At 57.9% G+C, this 20,200-nt stretch overlaps 4 protein-coding genes across 8 annotated transcripts in view; all 4 read left to right on the forward strand.

Moving 5' to 3' along the window:
* XPO6 (exportin 6) overlaps positions 1-8,620 on the forward strand; it is a 52,495-nt gene extending 43,875 nt beyond the window's left edge. For both annotated transcript variants that reach the window (XM_032197464.1, XM_032197465.1), the window contains exons 18-24: positions 570-725; positions 2,006-2,120; positions 2,266-2,437; positions 2,879-3,040; positions 5,507-5,605; positions 6,730-6,960; positions 7,899-8,620. In XM_032197464.1, coding sequence (XP_032053355.1) covers positions 570-725; positions 2,006-2,120; positions 2,266-2,437; positions 2,879-3,040; positions 5,507-5,605; positions 6,730-6,960; positions 7,899-8,000 — 1,037 coding nt within the window. In that variant the 3' untranslated portion in view covers positions 8,001-8,620. The remainder of the gene's footprint in view (positions 1-569; positions 726-2,005; positions 2,121-2,265; positions 2,438-2,878; positions 3,041-5,506; positions 5,606-6,729; positions 6,961-7,898) is intronic.
* Positions 8,621-10,690: 2,070 nt separating this feature from the next.
* Positions 10,691-12,168, forward strand: LOC116495147 (nucleoside diphosphate kinase, mitochondrial-like). Its single transcript, XM_032197427.1, has 5 exons — positions 10,691-10,778; positions 11,452-11,582; positions 11,687-11,788; positions 11,861-11,973; positions 12,048-12,168. The coding sequence occupies exons 1-5, from the start codon at positions 10,691-10,693 to the stop codon at positions 12,166-12,168; spliced, it is 555 nt and encodes a 184-aa protein (XP_032053318.1).
* Positions 12,169-13,030: 862 nt separating this feature from the next.
* On the forward strand, positions 13,031-17,389 carry DECR2 (2,4-dienoyl-CoA reductase 2). Of its 2 annotated transcripts, none has more exons than XM_032197423.1 (9): positions 13,031-13,144; positions 13,230-13,298; positions 13,720-13,771; positions 14,790-14,925; positions 15,160-15,284; positions 15,694-15,787; positions 16,076-16,180; positions 16,324-16,541; positions 17,106-17,389. In XM_032197423.1, the coding sequence occupies exons 1-8, from the start codon at positions 13,047-13,049 to the stop codon at positions 16,539-16,541; spliced, it is 897 nt and encodes a 298-aa protein (XP_032053314.1). In that variant the 5' UTR covers positions 13,031-13,046; the 3' UTR covers positions 17,106-17,389. The 2 variants fall into 2 exon arrangements, with proteins under 2 accessions (XP_032053314.1, XP_032053313.1); XM_032197422.1 differs by having other exon boundaries at positions 16,324-16,512.
* A 720-nt stretch (positions 17,390-18,109) lies between these two features.
* RAB11FIP3 (RAB11 family interacting protein 3) overlaps positions 18,110-20,200 on the forward strand; it is a 64,124-nt gene continuing 62,033 nt past the window's right edge. The window contains exons 1-2 of one of the 3 annotated variants that reach the window (XM_032197406.1): positions 18,110-18,376; positions 18,407-18,661. In XM_032197406.1, coding sequence (XP_032053297.1) covers positions 18,122-18,376; positions 18,407-18,661 — 510 coding nt within the window. In that variant the 5' untranslated portion in view covers positions 18,110-18,121. Of the gene's footprint in view, positions 18,662-20,200 lie in introns of all 3 variants that reach the window. The other 2 variants (XM_032197404.1, XM_032197407.1) reach the window with 2 other exon arrangements.

Raw genomic sequence — 20,200 nt, forward strand, 5'->3', positions numbered from 1 at the left:
GACAAACCTGACATGCTGGTAAGCTCTGTGCAGGAAGAGAGGAAGTGTGGGAGGGGGTTGTTTGTGCCTCACAAAAAGAATATCAGCTGACTGTTCACATGGTTTTGAACTAATCCTATTCAGTTCTCCCAATGTTTGGGTTGGTTTGTACAGTGATTTTGTACAATGACTCCAATCATCACTTTCAGAAATGAAAATCTGCAGGATATTTTCCTACCATAATGTGCTTCTAATTTGTTGGGCAGTTTATACTGGGTTGAAAATATTCAGAGCTCCCTTCAGTCTCTGCACCTTATACTCATTTTGCACTCGAGCAATGGATGCATCTGTAGGGCAGTAGGCCCATATAATTTAAGAAAGCAACTTGCCACAGGTACTTAACTGAACCTGTTAAACATTTAAAATGTGAATGTGCATTGGGAATGTCTCTGACTCCAACCTGAGCTTGGTGTATCCACTGCTTTACATGCTGTTCTAGGTACTGTGTGTGTGTGAACTTGATTTCTCTTCTTTTTTTGCCTCTAAGTAGTTTTGACATATCAGGAAGTATCACTTCTCTGATTTTGCAGCCAAAGTGATCATCCATCAGACACTCAGCGTGTTAGAAGATATTGTGGAAAGTATCTCTGGAGAATCCACCAAGTCTCGACAGATCTGTTATCAGTCGCTGCAAGAATCCGTGCAGGTCTCACTAGCCCTCTTCCCAGCTTTCATTCATCAGTCAGGTATAACCATAGGACGGGCTTTAATGCTGTGAGTAGCTTTATGACCTACCGATAACATCCCAAGTCCATCAGCCTAGATCTTGGTGTTCATGTGAAGTGTGTGGGCTTGCTGTGCCAAAGTGTAATGTGAGTCTTCACTGCTGGGTGGGCTGGGCTGATTCAGAACAGGAAGGGGAGATCTTCTGTCATCTAGAACACAGTCATGAAGGCTTGTCACACTTCCAGAAGGTGGAGATGCCCTGTGTTGCCTTCAGCAGCGAACAGGAATGGAGCTATTCATGAGCACCCAAAAAAGAGCTTTAAAATACTCTGTCTGGCTACCTTTGTCACTTATTTTCTGTCTGGAAGATTGAAGACGAAGGGAAGTAGCTCTCATTAAACTTGATCAAAAGATTATTTTTACTACCACTGTAAAGGAGAGGCAGAGATGTAACCAGAACCGTGGCTTGGCCATGTTGTGGCCAGCTACTTACGTTTTCTATCACATCAGCATAGCCTGTATGCCCAGGACTGTGGTAGTTTTATGAAGAGCCAAGCACTCCAAAAAAACTTTTGGAGCTAGGTGGGATTTTCTCAGAGAAGCAGCCCTCTGGGGAGGCAAAACAAAGAACTAGAGGATCCAAGACAGCACGATGCTGTGACTCGAGTGAATTGCTGTTTTCAGTTGCATGAGGCTGCTCGCCTGTTCTGTGTTGGCTGTAAGAGGCTGTATGAAGTAGGACAGGAGCAGTTACAGCTGACCTTGGCTATTCAATAGAGCATGTCGGGATTGAGAGAATTTGCAGCCGACTGCACCAGCATGAAAATTACTTCTGAAGTCAGAAGGATCTTGTCAGTTCCTGGAAAAAATAGAAATAAAAAGGATTCTGTCTCCTGGCCACCCCAAGCTGTATAGCTGTGTTGGATTTCCTTGTATTTCCTGTTAACCCTGTCCACGCAGTGAACAACTGGAGGTCAGCCCAGGCCATTGCAAGAGCTTTCTCCAAGCAGTCTGTGTAGGCAGACCGGACAGAGGGCCCTTGCTGGTAGTATTGTATTTGTTCTGAGTTGTTTGGTGCTGGCTGAGCTTGTCCCTGATGGTCTTTGGAAGTGGATGGACAATCTTTAAGCTCTGTAGTAGTACCAGCTGTTGGTTTCAGTTTCTAGTAGCAACACCGCCGCTATATGTCCAGGAATAAATGGGGTTCCCTGTACAGGAGGAGGGAGATCTGACATAAGACTACTTGATGTACTTGAATGTTGCCATAACACATTCATGTGGCTCTCCTCTTCTATCTTAGATGTGACGGATGAGATGCTGAGCTTCTTCCTCACTTTGTTTCAAGGACTGAGGGTGCAGATGGGAGTGCCTTTCACTGAGCAGATCATACAGACCTTCCTAAATATGTTCACCAGGTATTGTCATGTATTGGTCGCTTTTCCTTTACCCTCAGGATGATTTATCTTGAGCAGCCTAAAGATAAAGCCTTCTAAATTGAATGAGCATGCAGATTTCGGGACGTGTTCCTGTACAACAACCTCTTTTTTCCTGTTATTTTAGAGAGCAGTTGGCCGAGAGCATCCTCCATGAGGGCAGCACTGGCTGTCGGGTGGTGGAGAAGTTCCTGAAAATCCTGCAGGTGGTGGTACAAGAACCAGGCCAAGTGTTCAAGCCGTTTCTACCCAGCGTCATCTCACTGTGCATGGAGCAGGTCTACCCCATCATTGCGGAGGTAGGACTGTTCTCACCAGGTGAAGGAAGAAGGGGAAGGGAAGGCATTGCTGGGGGTGCGGGAGCAACGAAGTTTTTCTGATTTCCAGGAGCTGAAATGTCAGTCCCTATCAGGGAGAGTTGGGTGACTAGACAGTAGGAATTGGGAGCAGCGTGGGTGGAGGATTTTGTCAGGAGTTGTTAGACGATAAAATTACAGACGTGCTCAAAGCAGGAGGTAAAACTCAAAACCGAATGATGTGTTCCTAGCATGATCCAACAGTTGCTGGGTTTGATGCCTTCCTTAGAAGGAAATACTTTGCTCTGGTACCTTGGCTGCAAAGCACGACCCGGAGTGGCCACCAGGCAGGGTGCTGGTAGCAGTGGGACCCAGGGGATAAATGGGATTCCAGCACAGGAGCCTGCTTAGGCTTACAGTTGTTTGTTTTTTCTTTCCTCCTAGCGCTCATCTCCTGATGTGAAAGCAGAGTTGTTCGAGCTGCTTTTCCGGGTCCTCCACCATAATTGGCGGTACTTCTTCAAGTCTAGTGTTTTGGCCAGTGTCCAAAGAGGAGTAGCAGAGGAGCAGATGGAGAACGAAGCACAGTTCAGTGCCATTATGCAGGTAACTGTCACTGTTGTCTAAGCTCCCATTCTGTAATGCAGTGTGTGCTGCTTGCAGCAGCACGTTAAACATGTGGCTGATTGGGATTAGACAAAATCCTGATTGGGATTAGACAAAGTCTTGTGTGAGGTCTTGTGTAGGACTGCTAAAAATCAAAGTAGAGCTGACTTGCTGATCTGCTCATGGGACACAATGCCTCAGTTAACACTTCCTCACTGCTGCTAATTCCTTCCCAGGCCTACATCCTTCATCTGGACCTAAAATATTACTGGTGCTGACCCATTTGCTTTTTTTTTTTTTTTTTTTACAAGTCTTATAGTTTAGTATTAGGACAAATTACTGCTGCAGGAAAGTTTTCCTGAGACCAAGATGTCCTCTAGTTTTATATGGAGTCATAGAATGGTTTGGGTTGGAAGGGGCCCTTAAAGACCACCCCCTGCCATAAGCAGGGACATCTTTCACCAGATCAGGTTGCTCAAACCCCACTCAACCTGACTCTGAATAGCCTCCCACAATAGGGCAACCACAGCTTCTCTGGGTAACCTGTTCTGGTGTCTCCCCACCCTCATCATGAAAAATGTCTTCCTTATATCTAGTCCAAACTGACCTCCTTTCAATTTAAAACCACTGCCCCTTGTCCTGTCAGTACAGGCCCTAGTAAAGTCTTCCTCCATCTTTCTAATAAGCCCCCTTCATATATTGAAATATATAAATGTGAACGTATGTATGTTCATATATGAACTTGTTGTATATTGTTCCATTGAATCTGGTAGGGAAGGGTCATTGGGTAATCCTGTAATCCTGAGGAGCAGGGAAGGCAGAGGCAGTACGCCAGCACATGTACAATGAGCACCAGTCGTCTCAGGCTGGGGAATAAAAAAAATCAGCCTTCTAATCGGCCTGTTACAGACCACCTGGTATGGAGCCCTTCACCTGCAGCTTGCAGCAATGCAAACAGAAGCACACTTGCACCATGCTCTGGAAGCTCAGAGCAGAGCTTGCTAGTCAGAGGGCGATGAACGCTGGAGTGGACAGCCACGTGCTTGGGCTTCAGGAGGGAGGGCTCTTTGCAGAGCCTGTCCTGGAGCGCTTGTGGAGGCTCAGTCCCTTCTGATGTACACGTGAAGAGGGAGCTCTTGCACTATGACATGACATATATTGGTATTTCTCTCTTATCTTAGCACCTTTGATGTGAATGAGGCCTGAGCTGGTCCCTGTGCAGAGCTGCCCAAGCATCTTTTCCTCTTGTAGCAGCGTGACACTTCCAAACTTGCCTCAGTGTCTTGGCTTGTTTTTTTTTTTTTTTTTTTTCTTTTTTCAGTGTGTGTGTATATAGGGAGGTGTTTACATGATAATTTCAGTATGAGCTGCAGCTGGGTGACAGTACTGGACTAATTTTACTACTTGGCTGCTGTTGTTTTGGTGCTGGGCTTCAATGTTCTGTAAATGCAAGAACAGCCAGAATTTTGTTTCAGATGTTACTGGGTACTATTGTGCTGCTCTCCACAGGAGGTCTAAGTTCAGATCTAGCTCAGTCTTGAAAGGATTTGAAAGGGTCGTTTTTGTCCATCTAATAATAAATGGCTAATATCACAGAATCATTCAGGTTGGAAAAGACCTCTAAGATCATCCAGTCCAACTTTAACCTCGTGCTAAAGTTCACCACTAAACCATGGTACTGAGCTCTAAATCTGCACATTTTTTGAAGACCTCCAGGGATGGTGACTCAACCACTTCCCTGAGCAGCCTGTTCCAATGCTGCACAACTTTTTCAGTAAAGAAATTTCTCCTAATATCAAGTCTAAACCTCCCCTGGTGCAACTTGAGGCCATTTCCACTCCTCTTATCACTTGGTGAATGAACACCAGTAAGAAGGAACACTCTTCTGTTCCGGATGTCTTCGAGTAGCAACTACTAAAATTCTCCTGCCTACCTCTGCTCATCTCTAGTGTTTCAAAGGAGCTTGGGGTGTTTAAGATTTTTATCCCAGAGTTTGTGCAGGCCTACCAGACACTTCAGTGGAGTCCAGCAGACTTTTGTTCCTAGGCTCTTCCTGTTTCTGTAATGCCCAGGTCAGCCTCTCAGCTCCCATCTCTAACATCTTTCTAACTTGGTGCAGTAGCATGTTCAACGCATCTGCCAGTCACCTTGGCCTCTAGGCTGAGATTGAGAGCAAAACCAGTCTGTTAGGGCTTTGTGTATGCTCACCGTGGTACCCGTGGGGTTTCTTCTCCTGGGACATCCCACCAGAAGATCCCTTCCCACCCACCTCTGGGTACAGTGAACCACTTTGCATAAGCAGCAGAAGCCCTGGTTGTTAGCACGTGTCTCAAACACTGACATGGCATTTCCAGAGGAGATCTGTAAATTGGTTCTGGGTGATGTTGGGGTGAAAGTGTTGTTCTGCCTGGCAGGTTTGATGTTTATGGTATCAGTCCCCTCACTTCAATTCTCCTTTGTTCATAGGCATTTGGCCAGTCCTTCCTGCAACCTGACATTCACCTATTCAAGCAGAATCTCTTCTACTTGGAGACACTCAACACCAAGCAGAAGCTGTACCACAAGGTAGGTCCGAGTTGACCAGTGCCATTCTGAGACTTGCGCAGCAGGGAATTAAATCACAGCGAAGGAAGCTGTGCTAGGCAAGGTGCAGTTAAAGGCTAGGGCTTCCCAGTCCAAGGGGGCTGGAAGCTGTTTTGTGATAGTGGGAAGCTGTCTTTCAAACTTTCAGATGGTTCACAAACTGATGGTCAGGGTCTGGGGGCTTGTTTACTGCATCCTTTGCTGTGATTATGATGAGGATGTTGCTGGTCAGAGCGGCACTGCCACCTCCCTGATACTGCTGCGCTGGGCACAGGAGGAATCCCAACATTTGTTAGTCAAAGCAAGCCTTGTGACCATGAAGGAAAGCAAAGAACACACACAATAATGGGGTGATTTTTCTGAGGGAATAAAATTGGTGGACCAAGTAGATCATCACTGAGACAGTGGCAGTGTCTCTGCATCATTCTTGCCTGGGGCAGCAGCAGGGTGTTCAGCATTTGCAGTTGGATCACCGTAAGGTGGTTGTCCATTGCTGTCAGGTAGGATCCAGCCTCCAAACCCTCTAATTTAGACTTGTTAGCGGCTGTCATGAAGAATTCGAGTTGCAGTCCAGGTTCTAATCCTTCTGGTTAGCTTATGAAGGTGGAGCTTTCAGGTTTGCATTTGTGGTCACAACTGAAGGACAGTCCATCATGTTAACAGCTGCCTGTTGCAGACTTTCAGGCAGGCAGCTAGCCAGATTCCCTAGGAACTCTGGCTGCTTTCAGGAGCGCTGGGCAGGGCTAATGTTGGCAGGGACTTAAATGGGCTTTGATGCAGTTTCCTAAAATGCCAATGTTTAAAACTTGAACTGGATGTGAGGTAAGCGTGGCCAAATTGACGGTTAATTTCGAAGCAGATACCCATCTAGTTTGTTGTAGCCATTTGTGCTTTTGGCATGGCTCAGACTGGAAAATGGTCTCTGTGCTCACAAGAGCTTGCAGAGCTCGCTGGTAGCTCAGAAGCTGCTGGTGTTGGAGTGACCCGATGCAGCCATGGTCTGACCACTGAAGTTTGCGCTTCTGAGGCTGCTGCTCTGGTGCCTCTAGTGGGAGGAGGGCTGCTGGTGTGAAGTTGCCTAACTGTGTCCTCCTCTCGCTGTGCAGAAGATCTTCCGGACAACCATGCTGTTCCAGTTCGTGAATGTGCTCCTTCAGGTGCTTGTCCACAAGTCGCACGACCTGTTGCAGGAGGAGATCGGCATCGCCACCTATAACATGGCCTCAGTGGACTTTGATGGCTTCTACTCAGCCTTTCTCCCTGAGTTCCTGGCCAGTTGTGATGGTGTGGACTCGAACCAGAAAAACGTGCTGGGAAGGAATTTCAAAATGGACCGGGTAAGAAGGGGAGGTGCTGCAGAGGAGTGCAAATGTTCCCTGGATGGGCAATGTTCTCGCTGAGTGTGCTGGTAGACAGCCACAGGCTTCTCAGAGCAGTGGCCTGAGGCAGTCAGTACCCCTTTTGTTGCAAACGTTTCCACAGGCAGCAATGCCTAGCCTAGGATTTTTCACACTGGGTAGGGAAGTTGCCATCTCATCTCTTGGACTGCCTTATTCTGTGGGAATTGGGGAATATGTTCCCTAGGGGGGAGTAGGCTGACATTTGCTAGAGTGGGACCTTCAGATCCTTGCCAAAATCTTGCTGCAGCTGCTAGCCAGATGTTTGAGGGTTACAAGTGACGACAACAATGGAGTAGCTGCAAGTGAGGGAGGCTGTAAGTTCCCTGCAGAACATCACGGCAGAGCGGCCAGCTCGTGGTTTCAATCTGCTGAAGCTTGGTTGTCTGCTTGCTGCTTCTCCCATGGGAGTTGTTGGGGATTCGAGACCGGGTTTAAGGGTAGGAGAGGAGCTTTGAGAGGATTGTTGAACTTCTAGTAGGCGACTGCTCTTCAGGAAAACCAGCCCTTGTCAGGGGTTTGCGGGACACAAGAGCCTTGGCAGGAGCACACAGAACAGTTGCCGCTGCAGATGGCGGTGTCGTGACTGTTCGTGTTGTGCCTGAGTGCACTGCGAGGAGCCCGTGCCACGAACACAGCCTGGTTCTCTGCAGTCAGCTCCCTGGAGCTGCCCCGGAGCAGTGTCTGTTCCCTGTACGTAGGTTGCAGAAACTCAGGTTTCCTGGGCTCAGACACTGGAGGAAGTAGTCTGCTAATCTCTTGTATGAAAACACACGTGGGTGTTTGGCCCTCCCGGTGCCTTTCTGTTCTCTGCTGGCTTACGGTGCTCGTGGGTACGGTTATTGCTGCATTACAACGTGCTGTTTGATCTCTTCCAGGATCTGCCGTCGTTTACCCAGAATGTGCACAGACTGGTGAATGACCTGCGCTACTACAGACTCTGCAATGACAGTTTGCCCCCTGGAACTGTGAAACTATAGTTACTGCACTGGACTCGTGTTTTGATCACTGTAGGGAACGGATCCGTGTTTCGTTTTGCCACCACCTTCTCTCCTCCCTGGTTTTGTCAGTACTGCAGGACACGGTGTCTTGCAGGTGGGCACATCTTCTTGGATTCATGCACCACGCTTCCTCCTTCCCTCCCAGCCCAAAGGCCCCCAGCTGGAGTCAGCACTGTCTGCAGGATGTGTCTTAACGCCCAACCGCAGGGCATCTCAGCTGTACGGAGAGTCCTCTCGCCGGGGTTTTGTTCGACTAACGTAGCACTTTGTTGCGTCTGGAGATATCTGTGGAGTTGTCTTGAGAGATCTTGTGCGTATCAATCATGAGGCAGAAGCGCCAAAGACTACTTCAGACATTCGTACCTTCGTGTCATTCCACCTTCCTGCCCCTGCCCAGCTCTCGGAGGAGGAGACTTGTGATGTTGGGACTGTTTTGGCACTTCTGTCACTCCCTTTGTTTTTTAAATTGCCTTGAAAACCTCCCTGCTGTTTGTGGGGATTAGAGACATTTTGTTTTTTTTAAACGTTTTCTCATCATTCCATTGTGATACTAAAACAACATGCTTAATGGAAATAAAGTGCTTACTTTGTTGTTTTAAGTAACTTCTAATTTATTTCAGTTTCCAGGCAGGCCTGCCACTGAGCCCTTCTGCAGCAAGGCGTGTTTCATGCTGCAGGCAGGGATCTGCAGCCCCTACCTGCGGTGGAGCCAGAGGACTCCTGCAGGAAGAAAATCCTGCTCAAGAAAAAAAAAAAGGCTCAAGAGCTGCCCGCAGGAAGAAAATCTCCTGATGCCAGGAGGGTTGTGTCACAGGATGCCTGAGCTGAAGGCCAGCAGCTGGCCAGTGACCTGGCGCTGGCACTGGAGCATAACGCTAAAATCCCAGTCCCCGTTCAAACTGGACTGGATTTTGTGGGGCTTGTGAAGCCTCTGATCATGCAGCTGGGAGCCACTTGTCCCTGCAGGGCTCTCATCAGGTAGCCAGAGCAGAGCATTAAAATGGTTTTATTCCTCTGCTGATTTTTCTTTGCAGCTCCAAGAGCAGGTTCAGCCAGGGCTGCGTGGTGGGAATAGCTCCTGTCCTTGTGCAGTTGTTCAGATCAGTGTGTTTTCTCCCCAAAACATTCACAGACGTGGACAGGAAGTGAGATGGCCACGTGTGGGCAGCTGGAAGGTCTCGGGGGGGAGGTGAAGCATGGGGAGCACTCACTCCACAGTTCCTTTAGTTCTGTTAAAACCATTTTGCAATGCCCACGTTGGCTGTTGGGAGATGTTTGGATAACCTGTGTACAGATGGAGCCATGCGCCCAGGCTGCCTGCACTGGGGCTGTTTTGTTTGTGGGCTTTGTACCCTGCAGTGAGCGGCTGGGAAGATGCAGGTGAACCAAATCCCACCTGCTTGGGGACGTGTGCCCCCAGGCCCTGTAACAGGAGGCTGTGAACATTTGCAGAAGTCCTCAAGGGGGTGTGAAGAGCAGCCCAGTGAGGTTAACTGAGGTCTGCAGTCCTGCTACAGTACCGGAGAGGTTTTGTGCATCCTCTCACTGCTTCTGAAAGTCCTCTTGTGTGGAGAAACTTGGGGAGGGCATGGCTGCTGCTTGTCCTGCTGGAGCTCTGTGGGTTCGGGTGTTCCTGCAGTCCCTGTAGGTCCCTGCTGCAAGCTGGGGCTGCGGTGGGAAGGGGCAGCTGGGGGCTTCGATCTGCTCCCAGCACGGTGCTCTGGGCTGCTGCTGCTTTCTTGCAAAACCTTTTGGATCGTGGCTGTTTGCTGACAGAGGGTGAAAGTGCGTGTTTTTCCCTGGCTGGGCAACTGATCAAGGGCAGCAGCTGGAAGGGAGCCAAAGCCCAGGTTGGAACCTGCGAGCCCCTCTGCTAAAAACTGCTGCTCCTCTGCTGGTCACCTTAAGATCTTAGTCCAACTTCCACACTGCTCTGTGGATAAAGACAAAAATGCCCCCTCCTTGCCTCTAGCAGCACGCTGGGGTTGAGGTTCAGTGAGAGGTGGATCCCCTGTCCCCTCAGCTCCCCTACCGCTGTCCCTGCTTTAGCGAGGTGCTGAGGAGCTGCTGCTGTCCCCGTGTGTCCCAAAGGCAGTGGGCTGTGGGGCTGGCATCCAGCTGTGCTGTCTCATTGCCCCTGTTCCCCAGGGTGAGGGCAGGGTGGCAGGGGAGCACCCGGCCCTGCGTGTTGGGCGCTTGCTGAGTAAATACCACGGTAAATGTCTGTGTGTATCTGCATTAATCTTACCCAAAGCATCTCCTTCCTCTGTGCCAGAGGAAGGGGGAACAAGAGCGAGGGGATACAAGAGCAAGGGGATTCCAGGGTGAGGCTCCCAGCCAGCTTCCCATGGGGCTGCCAGCTCTTGTGGGTGCATCAGGGAGTGCTTTGGGTGCGCTGGGTGTAGAGGGACCTCAGTGGCGGCTGCCCCTATCACCCCCTCAGTGTGTGCTGGGGGCTGCCCCAGGCTTTGCAGCTCTCCTGAGCCCTTTGCAGTGCTTGCTTGGTGCCTCTGCTCCCTGCAGGTCCCAGGGCAGGGCCCCTGCGAGGGGGGGGCTCCCTGCGGCGGCTGCTTTAAGGGGAGGGCCGGGAGGGCCGAGCCGGCCCCTGCCGGGCGTTTAAAGCCTCCAGCCGGGCTGCCGAGGCCAACTCCGAGCTGCCCGCCCCGGCCATGGGCTCCCTGGGGCGCTGCCTGGCCCGGGGCCTGCTGCGGGGGCAGCTCGGCCTCTCCCTCGGGCCCCCCCGCTGCTACGGCTCCGGTGAGACCCGGCCCCGGCCAGCCCCAGGGCCCCCGACCCCGTCCCTTTCCCCCCCAGCCACCCCGTCCCTTCCCCACCCTGCCCCTGGGGACCCCATCCCCTCCCCGTGCCCCCCGGCTTGGTGCTGGGGGCTCCTGACCCCGACCCCTGGGTGCTGAGCCTGGGGCTGGCGGTGGCTCCCCCGGTGTCTCCAGGGCCAGCTCGGGGCTGTCCTGCTCTGCCCTTGGGGGACAGTCACAGAGCGTCCCCTATAACCTCGGGGCTTGCTTGGCTTCGCATCCTCTTTTGCTTTCCTGGCTCCTGCCTCGCTGCAGCGGGATGCTCGCTGCCCCTGCGGCCTCATGCCCTCCTCACCCTGCTCCTGCCTGTGCCTTCCCCTGCTGCGTGGCTCTGGCATGGGCTGGGGGTGACGGTGACAGCCGTGCGTGGCCCTGCCACCAGCCAAAACCAGGGCAAACCCATCCCACACTGGGACCAAGCGGTGCTGGACGCATCCCCAGCACTCATCACGGCATCGCTGCATGTCCTTTGGGCCTGTGGTTGCAGCCACCCAGGCGCTGCTGATGGAGGGGACATCGCAGGGCCCACGGCGACAGGGATAGGAAAGGGGACAAGGCTGGGTTTGTGGGAGCAGCGGGGTGGCCATGGCTCAGCGTCCCCGTGCCCCCCGTAGCCCCCCCGGAGCTGCGGGAGCAGACGCTGGTGCTGGTGAAGCCGGATGCGGTGCAGCGGCGGCTGGTGGGCGATGTCATCCGGCGCTTCGAGCGGCGTGGGTTCAAGCTGGTGGCCATGAAGCTGCTCCAGGTACCCGTCCCTTCGTTGTGCCCCCCCGGGGGACCCCGCACCGCGGGGATGGACGCGGGTGGCACCCCCCGGGTGTCCCCGCCGTCACCCCGCGGTGCCGTCAGGCGGACCGGGGCCTCCTGGACAAGCACTACCAGCAGCTGCGGCAGAAGCCCTTCTACCCCGCGCTCCTCTCCTACATGACCTCAGGGCCGCTGGTGGCCATGGTGAGCACCCAGCCCTCGTCCCCCCCTCGGCCTTTTTGGGGCCGTGGAGCTCAGGCGTCCCCCGTCCCGCAGGTGTGGGAGGGCTACAACGTGGTGCGCTCCACGCGGGCCATGGTGGGGGACACCAACTCGGCACAGGCGGCGGCGGGGACCATCCGGGGGGACTTCAGCATGCACGTCAGCAGGTAAGGGGGGGTGTGTGGGGACGGGGACGGCACGGGACCCCCGCGGCCACGTCCCCGTCCCCATCCCCGCGCAGGAACGTGGTGCACGCCAGCGACTCGGTGGAGACGGCGCTGCGGGAGATCGGCTTCTGGTTCCAGCGGGACGAGCTGGTGGCCTGGGAGAGCAGCGACCGCGACTACACCTACGGGCCCTAGGGACGGCCACCAGGACGCTGCCTCCCCCCCAACCCCATCCCATTAAAACCCAGTGCCTCCAGCACGGCTCTGCGCTTGTCAATTCTATCGTGGGGCACGGGGATGTCATGGGGAAGATCTGGGGGCACCGGGATGACCCCGTGGCGTGCTGAATGGCAGTGGGGTGGCAATGGCCAGCACTGGGATGGCACTGGAAGTCACTGGGCGTTAGTGGGAAGCTCTGGAAGGTGTTGAGATGCTGCCAAGAAGTGCTGGGTGGCTCTGGTGGCAACGGGTGGCACTGAGCTGTCACTGGGAGGCAGCGGGGTGGCACTGGGGTGTAGGAACACGGCACTGGGACGGCTCTGGAGGTTACTGGGACAGTGCTGGGGGGGCACTGGGGACAGTGTGAGGCTCAGCGGGGCACTGGGAGGGACTGGAGGGTACTGGGAGGGCGGGAGCGGGGGCTCTGAGAGGCACTGGGAGGGGCTGGGCCGTCACTGGGAGCACTGGGACAGAGGCCCTGGGAAGGGCCGGGCCGTCACTGGGAGGCACTGGGAGCACTGGGACAGGGGCACTGGGAGCACTGGGACAGGGGCACTGGGAGCACTGGGCGGCGCTGTGGGCCCCCGCTCCAGCCCCGCTCCGTTGCCAGGCGACGCCCGCCCGGGGGCGCATGCGCCGAGGCTGGGACTGGCGGGCGGTGGCAAGGCAAAAAAAAAAAAAAAAACTACAACTCCCGGCATGCCCCGCGGGGAGCCGCCCGCACCACACCCACGGTGCGCGGAGCTGCAGCTACCCGGAACTACAACTCCCAGCAGGCTTTGCGGCGGCGGGGTGACTACATCTCCCGGCAGGCCGCGGGGCCGGGGGGCAGAGCGGGGCCGTGAGGGGCCGCCATGGCGCAGGGCGCCGCCGCCTCCCGGCCGCCGGGGGACGTGGAGGCCGACGAGTGCCTGCGGGAATACCGGCACCTCTGCAGCCCCGACATCCTGGCGTGAGTGAGCGCCCGGCGGGCCGGGGGCGGCCCCGGGGCACGGCTCTGACCCCCCCGCCCCGCTCCGTGTTCCCCCCCCTTGCAGGGGCCAGGTGGCCTTCATCACCGGCGGCGGCTCCGGCATCGGCTTCCGCATCGCCGAGATCTTCATGAGGTGAGATCGCCGTGAGACCCCCGCCTGGTGTCCCCTGACCCACCCTGTATCCCTGGACCCCCCCCTTTAGTCGCCTGACCCCCCCTTGTGTCCCCTGACCACCGCCCTTTATCCCCGCGACCCCCCTCTTGTGTCTCCCGACCCCCCCTTTAGTCCCTTGACCCCCCCCTTTAGCCCCCTGATGCCCCCCATTGTATCCCCTGACCCCCCCCTTGTGCCCCCTGACCTCCTGTTAAGTCCCCTGACTCCCCCTCGTGTTCCCCTACCCCCCCCTTTATCCCCCTGACCCGCTCCTTTAGTCCCCTGACCCCCCCCCTTTAGTCCCTTGAAACCCCTCGTGTCCCCCGACCCCCCCCTTGTGTCCCCTGACCCCCTCTTTATTCCCCCGCCCCCCCCCAGCCACCTCTCCCTTCTGTTCCAGGCACGGCTGCCGCACTGTCATCGCCAGCAGGAGCCTGCAGCGGGTGTCGGAGGTGAGTGCAGGGCACAGGGAGAGCCACGGACCCCACAGACCCACCCGGGTGCCCTGCATGGGGCCGGGGGCAGCCCAGGGGGTGAGGGGCTGGTTGCTGCTCCTCTTCCTCCCCACTGGCTCCTGAGCTGCCTCAGCCTGGAGTGAGCTGTGCAGTTGCTGCGTGTTTCACTGAAACACAGCAAAGATTCACATCAGGACTTAATAGTGAACTGGTGTGAGCCACCCGGAGGTGGTTAGTGCCATCATTTCACATCCCCTCATGCTCATGTGCCAGAAAACAAGCTGCAGAGCTCAGAAACCTCAGTGCTGAGGGAATGGAGCCTGCTGAGCGCACGGGGACTGCTTTCCCAGGGTCTTGACCCTCAGTGGATGTGCTTGGCAGCTGGGGCTCTAAACTTCTCAGAGAACAGCCCGATGAGGCCATGCAGGCACTCAGGACGTTGCTGGGTGTTGTGCGGGGCTCTGGCTGAGTCCTACCCCGTGCTCCACATCCTGGGCTGCAGGGGAGAGGCGAGCTCCTGGCAGGAGGGGCTCCAGGCGGCTGCTGGGCAGCAGAGCTGCCCCTTCTGCCTCACAGACAGAGCCCCCGGTGCCTGCTGGTCAGCATTTGCCCTTTTACCTCCCGATGCTTTGGATCTAAAGGTTGCTTTTGTCAGAACCCCGCTGGGGTCCAACCTTTGTACTCGCCCTGCAGAGATCTTGCTCGGGACGCGCTGTGTGCAATCACCGGGGAGGTTGCTGGGCTTAGTGAGTCCTGGGGCAAAACGTGCAGGAGCTTTCCCTGGCTCCCCCAGCTTCCCCGCACTGGGGCAGGGCTCTCCCCTGCCCCAGGGTTGTGTTTTTTTGTTCTAAACACGCTGGCTGTGCTGGCTGGTGGGGTGCAGCCGGTTCTAGGAGGGGATGTGGCACGTGTCCGTGCGGGCAGTGCCTGTGTTTGCTGTGCACTGCGAGGGCTGGGTCTGACCCTCTCTGAAGAGCAGAGTCCCGGAAAGAATCGCGCTTCTCCTTCCTTCCAGGCCTCAAAAAAGCTGGTGGCAGCCACGGGGCAGCAATGCCTGCCCCTGGCCGTAGACGTCAGGCAGCCTCAAACCATCGTGGCCGCGGTGGACGAGGCGCTGAGAGAGTTCAAGCGCATCGACATCCTGGTTAACGGTGAGCTGCCGGAGCTGGGGAGGGGAAGGCTGGCACAGAGCGTGCCAGGGAGGGTGTTCTGCACATGGGCTGCGTCTGCTGCCTCTGCCTTGCGCTGCTGTGCTCTGGGAGCAGCCAAGCAGTGACGGTACGAGGCACAGAGGGGATGCTCCCAGAGCACTGCGCCCCCAGAAGTCCCTGAGCTGCCCGATGTTTCCTGGCCCCGTGCTGACCGAGCCCCCGCCTTGTTCCTAGGTGCTGCGGGGAATTTCCTGTGCCCAGCCAGCGCCCTGTCCTTCAACGCCTTCAAAACCGTGATGGATATCGACACGCTGGGCACCTTCAACACCTCCAAAGTCCTCTTCGAGAAATATTTCCGGGTAAGTGGCTTCTGGTAAGCGGGGGAGTTGCACAAACCCACTTGGGAGACGCTCAGGGAAGCATACCAGGCTCTGTACCCGCAGGGCTGCGCTGTCCTCAAACCCACCCTGCTCGAATCCCGTTCCCTTTTGGGAACTGCAGCCCCTGTGCGGGAAGCAGGAGCCGTGCTCCCGATCCTGCCAGTCCCCAGCCACGGGGCTTCGACTTGAGCAGCACCTTCCTGTGCTCTGCCACCTTCCTGGGAAGAAGGAAATCTTCTGCCCCTCTGCTTTCCCCTGGCTGTCACCTGTGCCTCCGACCTCCCAGTGAGGCCCAGGGATGTGTTAGCAGCACGGAGGTGGCTGTGCCCGCCCTCCGAGCCCACCCTGCTGCTCCCTGACTAACACCACATCTTCTTTCCCTCCCCAGGACCACGGTGGGGTCATCGTTAACATCACGGCCACCCTGGGCTACCGAGGGCAGGCTCTCCAGGTGCACGCCGGCACTGCCAAGGCCGCTATAGGTACCTGAACCTCCCCGCTGGGGCTCTGCAAGCTGCCTGGGGCCAGTAAGGAAGCTGCTTCTCCCTGGATAGCGGGGTGGGAAAATCTCTTTGTGGGGGGGTGGATAAGAAGCGGTGTGGGTGCTTTTAGGGCTGATGTGTTTGGGTTTGGGGTGAGGCTCTTCTCTCACCTGGGCGTGTTCTTCCAGGGCCCTTTGCTCTTGGCCGGTCTCCCCGGCTTATTGTCCCCACGACAGCTGCAGGAATGGCTTTGTTCTCCGTGCCTCATCCCTCTTGTGCTCTTTCCAGACGCCATGACCCGTCACCTTGCTGTGGAGTGGGGTCCCAACAACATCCGAGTCAACAGCCTGGCGCCGGGCCCCGTCACGGGCACTGAGGGCTTCCGCCGCCTGGGTAAGGCCCCGGGGCTGCTGCCTCTGCCCGCGAGGGGAACACCAAAGCCCACCCGTGCCACGCAGCTCACGGGGCTGCCAGATGGAGTGGGGATGGCTGAGAGGTCTTGTGCATGTAGCTGACCCCTTTCTCCCATCGCTCAGGTGGAAAATTTGCCGAAGAATCCAGGCGGTTTGACACCATCCCCCTTCACCGCGCGGGGAACAAGACGGAGATCGCCCACAGCGCCCTGTACCTGGCGAGCCCCCTCTCCTCCTACGTGACGGGCACCACCCTGGTGGTGGACGGCGGGAGCTGGCTCACCTCTGCCAACGACTTCCCCGCCTTGCTGGGTATTGCTTCATCCTCTGCTAAGCTCTAGGTGACGTGCCTTTCCCCCTCGCTGGGATTAGGGCAGGGCTCCTGGCACAAAAACCCTCTTGCCCCGTGGCGCAGAGGCACGGCTGCCGCACCGGCGGGCGTCCTGCTGCCTTTTTCACCTGCCTTGGTCCTGTTCTGCCGGGCTCTGCTCCTGCTGAGGCTGCTGCTGTGCAGGCTGGGGGCGCTGGGCTCAAACTGGGGGCGCTGGGCTCGAGCAGCGGGCTCTGAGCGCTCCCCAGCACCGGGACCGCAGGAGATGCCACGCGGCGTGCCAGGCCCGTGGCTGTGAGCTGCCACGCAGTGTGAGGAGCCTGGGGGAGGACAAAAATTGCTGTTTTTTTTCCCCTCTGAGCCTGGGGGTGATGTGGTGTCCCTTCTTCCTGTTGGGGGATGCTCCTCAGGGGGTCTCCAAGTGTCCCCCAAAGCAGGACAGCGCTCGGCTCCTGGCAGCCCCTGCAGCCCCTTTCTTCCTTGCTGGGGACCAGGGTTGTTTTTTTTTTTTGGGGAGGGGGCTCTCCCACCTGCCTCCTCCTGCTGTCCTCCCAACCTCCCCGCTCTCTTGCAGATTTCTGGGCTGCGGGAGCGAACCCAAATCCCTGACGGACGGCCTGGGACCGACCCACGGACAGAACCCGACCCAACGCTGCTGCCCCGCGACGTCTTGGGGTGGCAGCGAGCACCGGGGGTGCTGCTGGGGGCACGGGCTCAGCATCGGCGCTCTTGGGGGCACACTGGGAGCGAATCCCAGCGGGTTTGGGGTCGCCCCGAGCCCTGTGGGGCTGTCCCGGAGCTGGGCTGCGTGCGGGTTGCTCCTTACCCCAAACCCCCAATAAAGGATTTCTCTGCGGAGCCCTGTCTTCTCCTCCTCTGTGCACCCCTGGGGGCTGAGCCGTGCTGGGGATCCCCCCCTAGCAGGCAGGGGGTGGCCCCGGGGGGGCCCCGCTGCCCTTTGGCGTTTTGGGATTTCGGGTTTTGGGATTTTGGGGTTTTGAGTTTTTTTAACCTAAATCCTTTCTCCTAGCCCTAGGTTTACCCAGCCCTCTCCAGCTGCCGGGCGGTGCTCACACTCCTCCTCCCGCCTCCTGGCCGAGGGAGCTGGGCTGGTCTTTTGGGGCGAAAAAAGGCCGATTCGGGGCCGAGACTGCAGGTGGGCGTCGTGCTGCGGCCCCACGTGCGCGCGCGGCCCCTTTAAGGCCGGCCGGGAGCCGGGGCGGGCGGGGACGCGAAACCACCGGATGACGTCACCGCCCGGCCGGCCGCTGCGGCGCTGGGATAAATCCCGCGGTTCTCCGCCGCCTGCCCCGGCTGCGGCGGCGCGGGCGGGCGCACGGAGGCGGGGCCGGGCCGGGCCGGGCCGTAGCGAGCGGAGCCGCCCCGGGGAGGGCGGGGGGGACCCGGAGCCGCCTCGCACAAAGCCGGGAGCGGGCGGAGCCGCCGGCAGCGCGGAGCTCCCGGCCGCGATGTGAGGGGGGCGATGGCCGCGGGGCATGGCCGAGCTGCGGGGAGCCGCCGGGCACGGGCAGGGGCAGGGGCAGGGGCAGGGGCAGGCAGCAGCCGGGCGGAGGCGGCCGCGGGGTGAGCATGGAGCCGCCAACGGGGGACCGGGACCGCCCCGGGCTGCGGGGGGGCGAGCCGGAGCCGGAGCCGGGGCTGGATCCGGAATCGGAGCCAGAACCGGAGCTGGAGCTGGATGCGGAGCCAGAACCGGGAGCGGAACCGGAGCTGGAACCAGAACCGGGAGTGGAACCAGAGCCAGAACCGGAATTGGAGCTGGAACCGGAGCCAGAACCTGAGCTGGAACCGGAGCCAGAACTGGAACCAGAACCAGGAGTGGAACCGGATCCAGAACTGGAGCTGGAACTGGAGCCGGATCCAGAACCGGAGCCAGAACTGGAGCTGGAACCGGAGCCGGATCCAGAACCGGAGCCGGGAGCAGCCCCCTGGGCACCTGAGCCCACCGCGGGGACGCTGCCGTGGGCAGCCCCGGAGCAGTGCCCGGGGGGCAGCCCCGAGGCCTCTCCTCGCCTCCGCCCCGTCTTCGACGCCCTCGACCGCGACGGCGACGGCTTCGTGCGGGTGGAGGAGTTCGTCCAGTTCGCCACGGCCTACGGGGCCGAGCAGGTGAGGCTGGGGCGCTCCCGGGGCCGGGGAGGTCCCCCCAAAATGGGGGCCGCCTGCCGGGTCCCGGCTTCCCTTTACACCTCGCTCGAGGCCCCACGAGGTGTGGGGTGGCCGTGACCGGTTCTCAAGGAGGCCCGGGGGGCAGCGAAGGCAGCACCCACCTCGCTGCCACCCCGGTGGGCACGGAGAGGACCGGGAGAAGCCGGCGGCCCCACTGGGCCCCCTGTGCTGCAGGGAGCCAGCACCTCCCATCCTCATCCTACAGGAATAAACCACCCGGGTCCAGCCCTCGGCGCCTCCATCACGCCAGGCCCCCCGAAATCCCGCCTGGGCGCCGCGCTGGGCACGGGGCTGCTCGCTTATCGCAGGCCTGATGGTCCTCAATATGCTTTTTTTTTTCCCTTTTTTTTCCCTTCTTTCTGCTGCTTTGCAGCGCGGTGAGCCGGCGTTCCCCTGCAGCAGCTCAGGCGCGGTGTAATCGGAGGCTGCCTGGTGTGACCCAAAATGGAGAGAGCTCCCGCAGCTCGCCCGGGGATGGGGATGAATTTGCGGCGGCTCTGTACGTCGGCCCGTGCTGCTGCTGCTGCCACAAAGCCCTGCGTAAAATAGATTTATTTAAGGCGTGCAGGCAGCCTCGGGAAGCCGCTGTGTGCTCAGCCAGGAGCCGGGCTTTGCTCCTCTAGCCGGAGCTGCCGGGCGTGCACCGAAGTGCCATGACAAAGCAAATTATCACGTGTGAAGGAGGGCTTGGTGGCAGAGGGGCTTTTTCTTCCTCCTCGTGGTGAAAACCTCTCCCGGGAAGAGCCGGGAGGCATCTCTCAAAGGCAAGGCCTCTGCGAAGAGGGGCTGCGGAACTTCTTGGGCAGGTCCCCGCTGAGGGGCTGTGAGGGGCACGGTGCTGGCAGCCCCCTGCCGTGATAACAGGCGGTGTCAGGAGCCTTATCTCGTCTTATCTCGCCTCGCTGCAGCTCCCCGCAGCCCCCGGAGCTGCTGCAGGTGGGGAAGCAGAAGCAGGCGCTGGGTTCCCGTTGGTGTGAGCTGCCTGTACCCCGTGCAGGCTCGCGGACCCCTTGTCACCGCCGCCTTTTGTCACCACCGTGGGGCACAGGGGGATGTGATGGGTGGCTTTCGGGGCACAGAGCTGCCCTCTGGCCCCGCTCGGCCTCTGGTGCTGCAGGAATTGTGCTGGCGCTTCAAAGGGGTGAAAACGCGGCTGTGAAGGGCTTTGAGGTGTAGCCCGGAGGAGTGTCTGAAGCCCTTAAGGTCAGTCCCAAACCGAGCAGGGTGTCCAGGGAAGGTTCCGTGCTGCTGGAAGCTGCTGCCCTGGCTTAGCGGGGGTCTGGTGCTGGCTGTCCCTTTGCAGCCACTCGTTCCTTCCCCCGGAGCTATCAGCGATGCTGTCCGTGGCCCAATGCTGCTGGGCCAAGGCAGCGGGCACCCCGGGGAGCACAGCCCGGCACCTCGGGCCAGGACAGAAGCAAGGAGGTGCGCTGCAGGAGCAGCCGGGGGCGGCAGTGGGGTCTGCGAGCTCCCAGGAGC

This window comes from Aythya fuligula, chromosome 15, assembly GCF_009819795.1.
Source record: "Aythya fuligula isolate bAytFul2 chromosome 15, bAytFul2.pri, whole genome shotgun sequence".
Taxonomy (NCBI): domain Eukaryota; kingdom Metazoa; phylum Chordata; class Aves; order Anseriformes; family Anatidae; genus Aythya; species Aythya fuligula.

What these genes read in the sequence shown, in the direction of transcription:
- DECR2 (XM_032197422.1), top strand. Translation starts at nt 13,047, where the DNA reads ATGGCGCAGGGCGCCGCCGCCTCCCGGCCGCCGGGGGACGTGGAGGCC. An exon ending in CATCGACATCCTGGTTAACG is followed by an intron (nt 14,926 to 15,159) that starts GTGAGCTGCCGG and finishes CCTTGTTCCTAG; the next exon opens with GTGCTGCGGGGAATTTCCTG. An exon ending in CACTGCCAAGGCCGCTATAG is followed by an intron (nt 15,788 to 16,075) that starts GTACCTGAACCT and finishes TGCTCTTTCCAG; the next exon opens with ACGCCATGACCCGTCACCTT.
- LOC116495147 (XM_032197427.1), top strand. Translation starts at nt 10,691, where the DNA reads ATGGGCTCCCTGGGGCGCTGCCTGGCCCGGGGCCTGCTGCGGGGGCAG. An exon ending in CCCCCGCTGCTACGGCTCCG is followed by an intron (nt 10,779 to 11,451) that starts GTGAGACCCGGC and finishes TGCCCCCCGTAG; the next exon opens with CCCCCCCGGAGCTGCGGGAG. An exon ending in CAGGGCCGCTGGTGGCCATG is followed by an intron (nt 11,789 to 11,860) that starts GTGAGCACCCAG and finishes CCCGTCCCGCAG; the next exon opens with GTGTGGGAGGGCTACAACGT.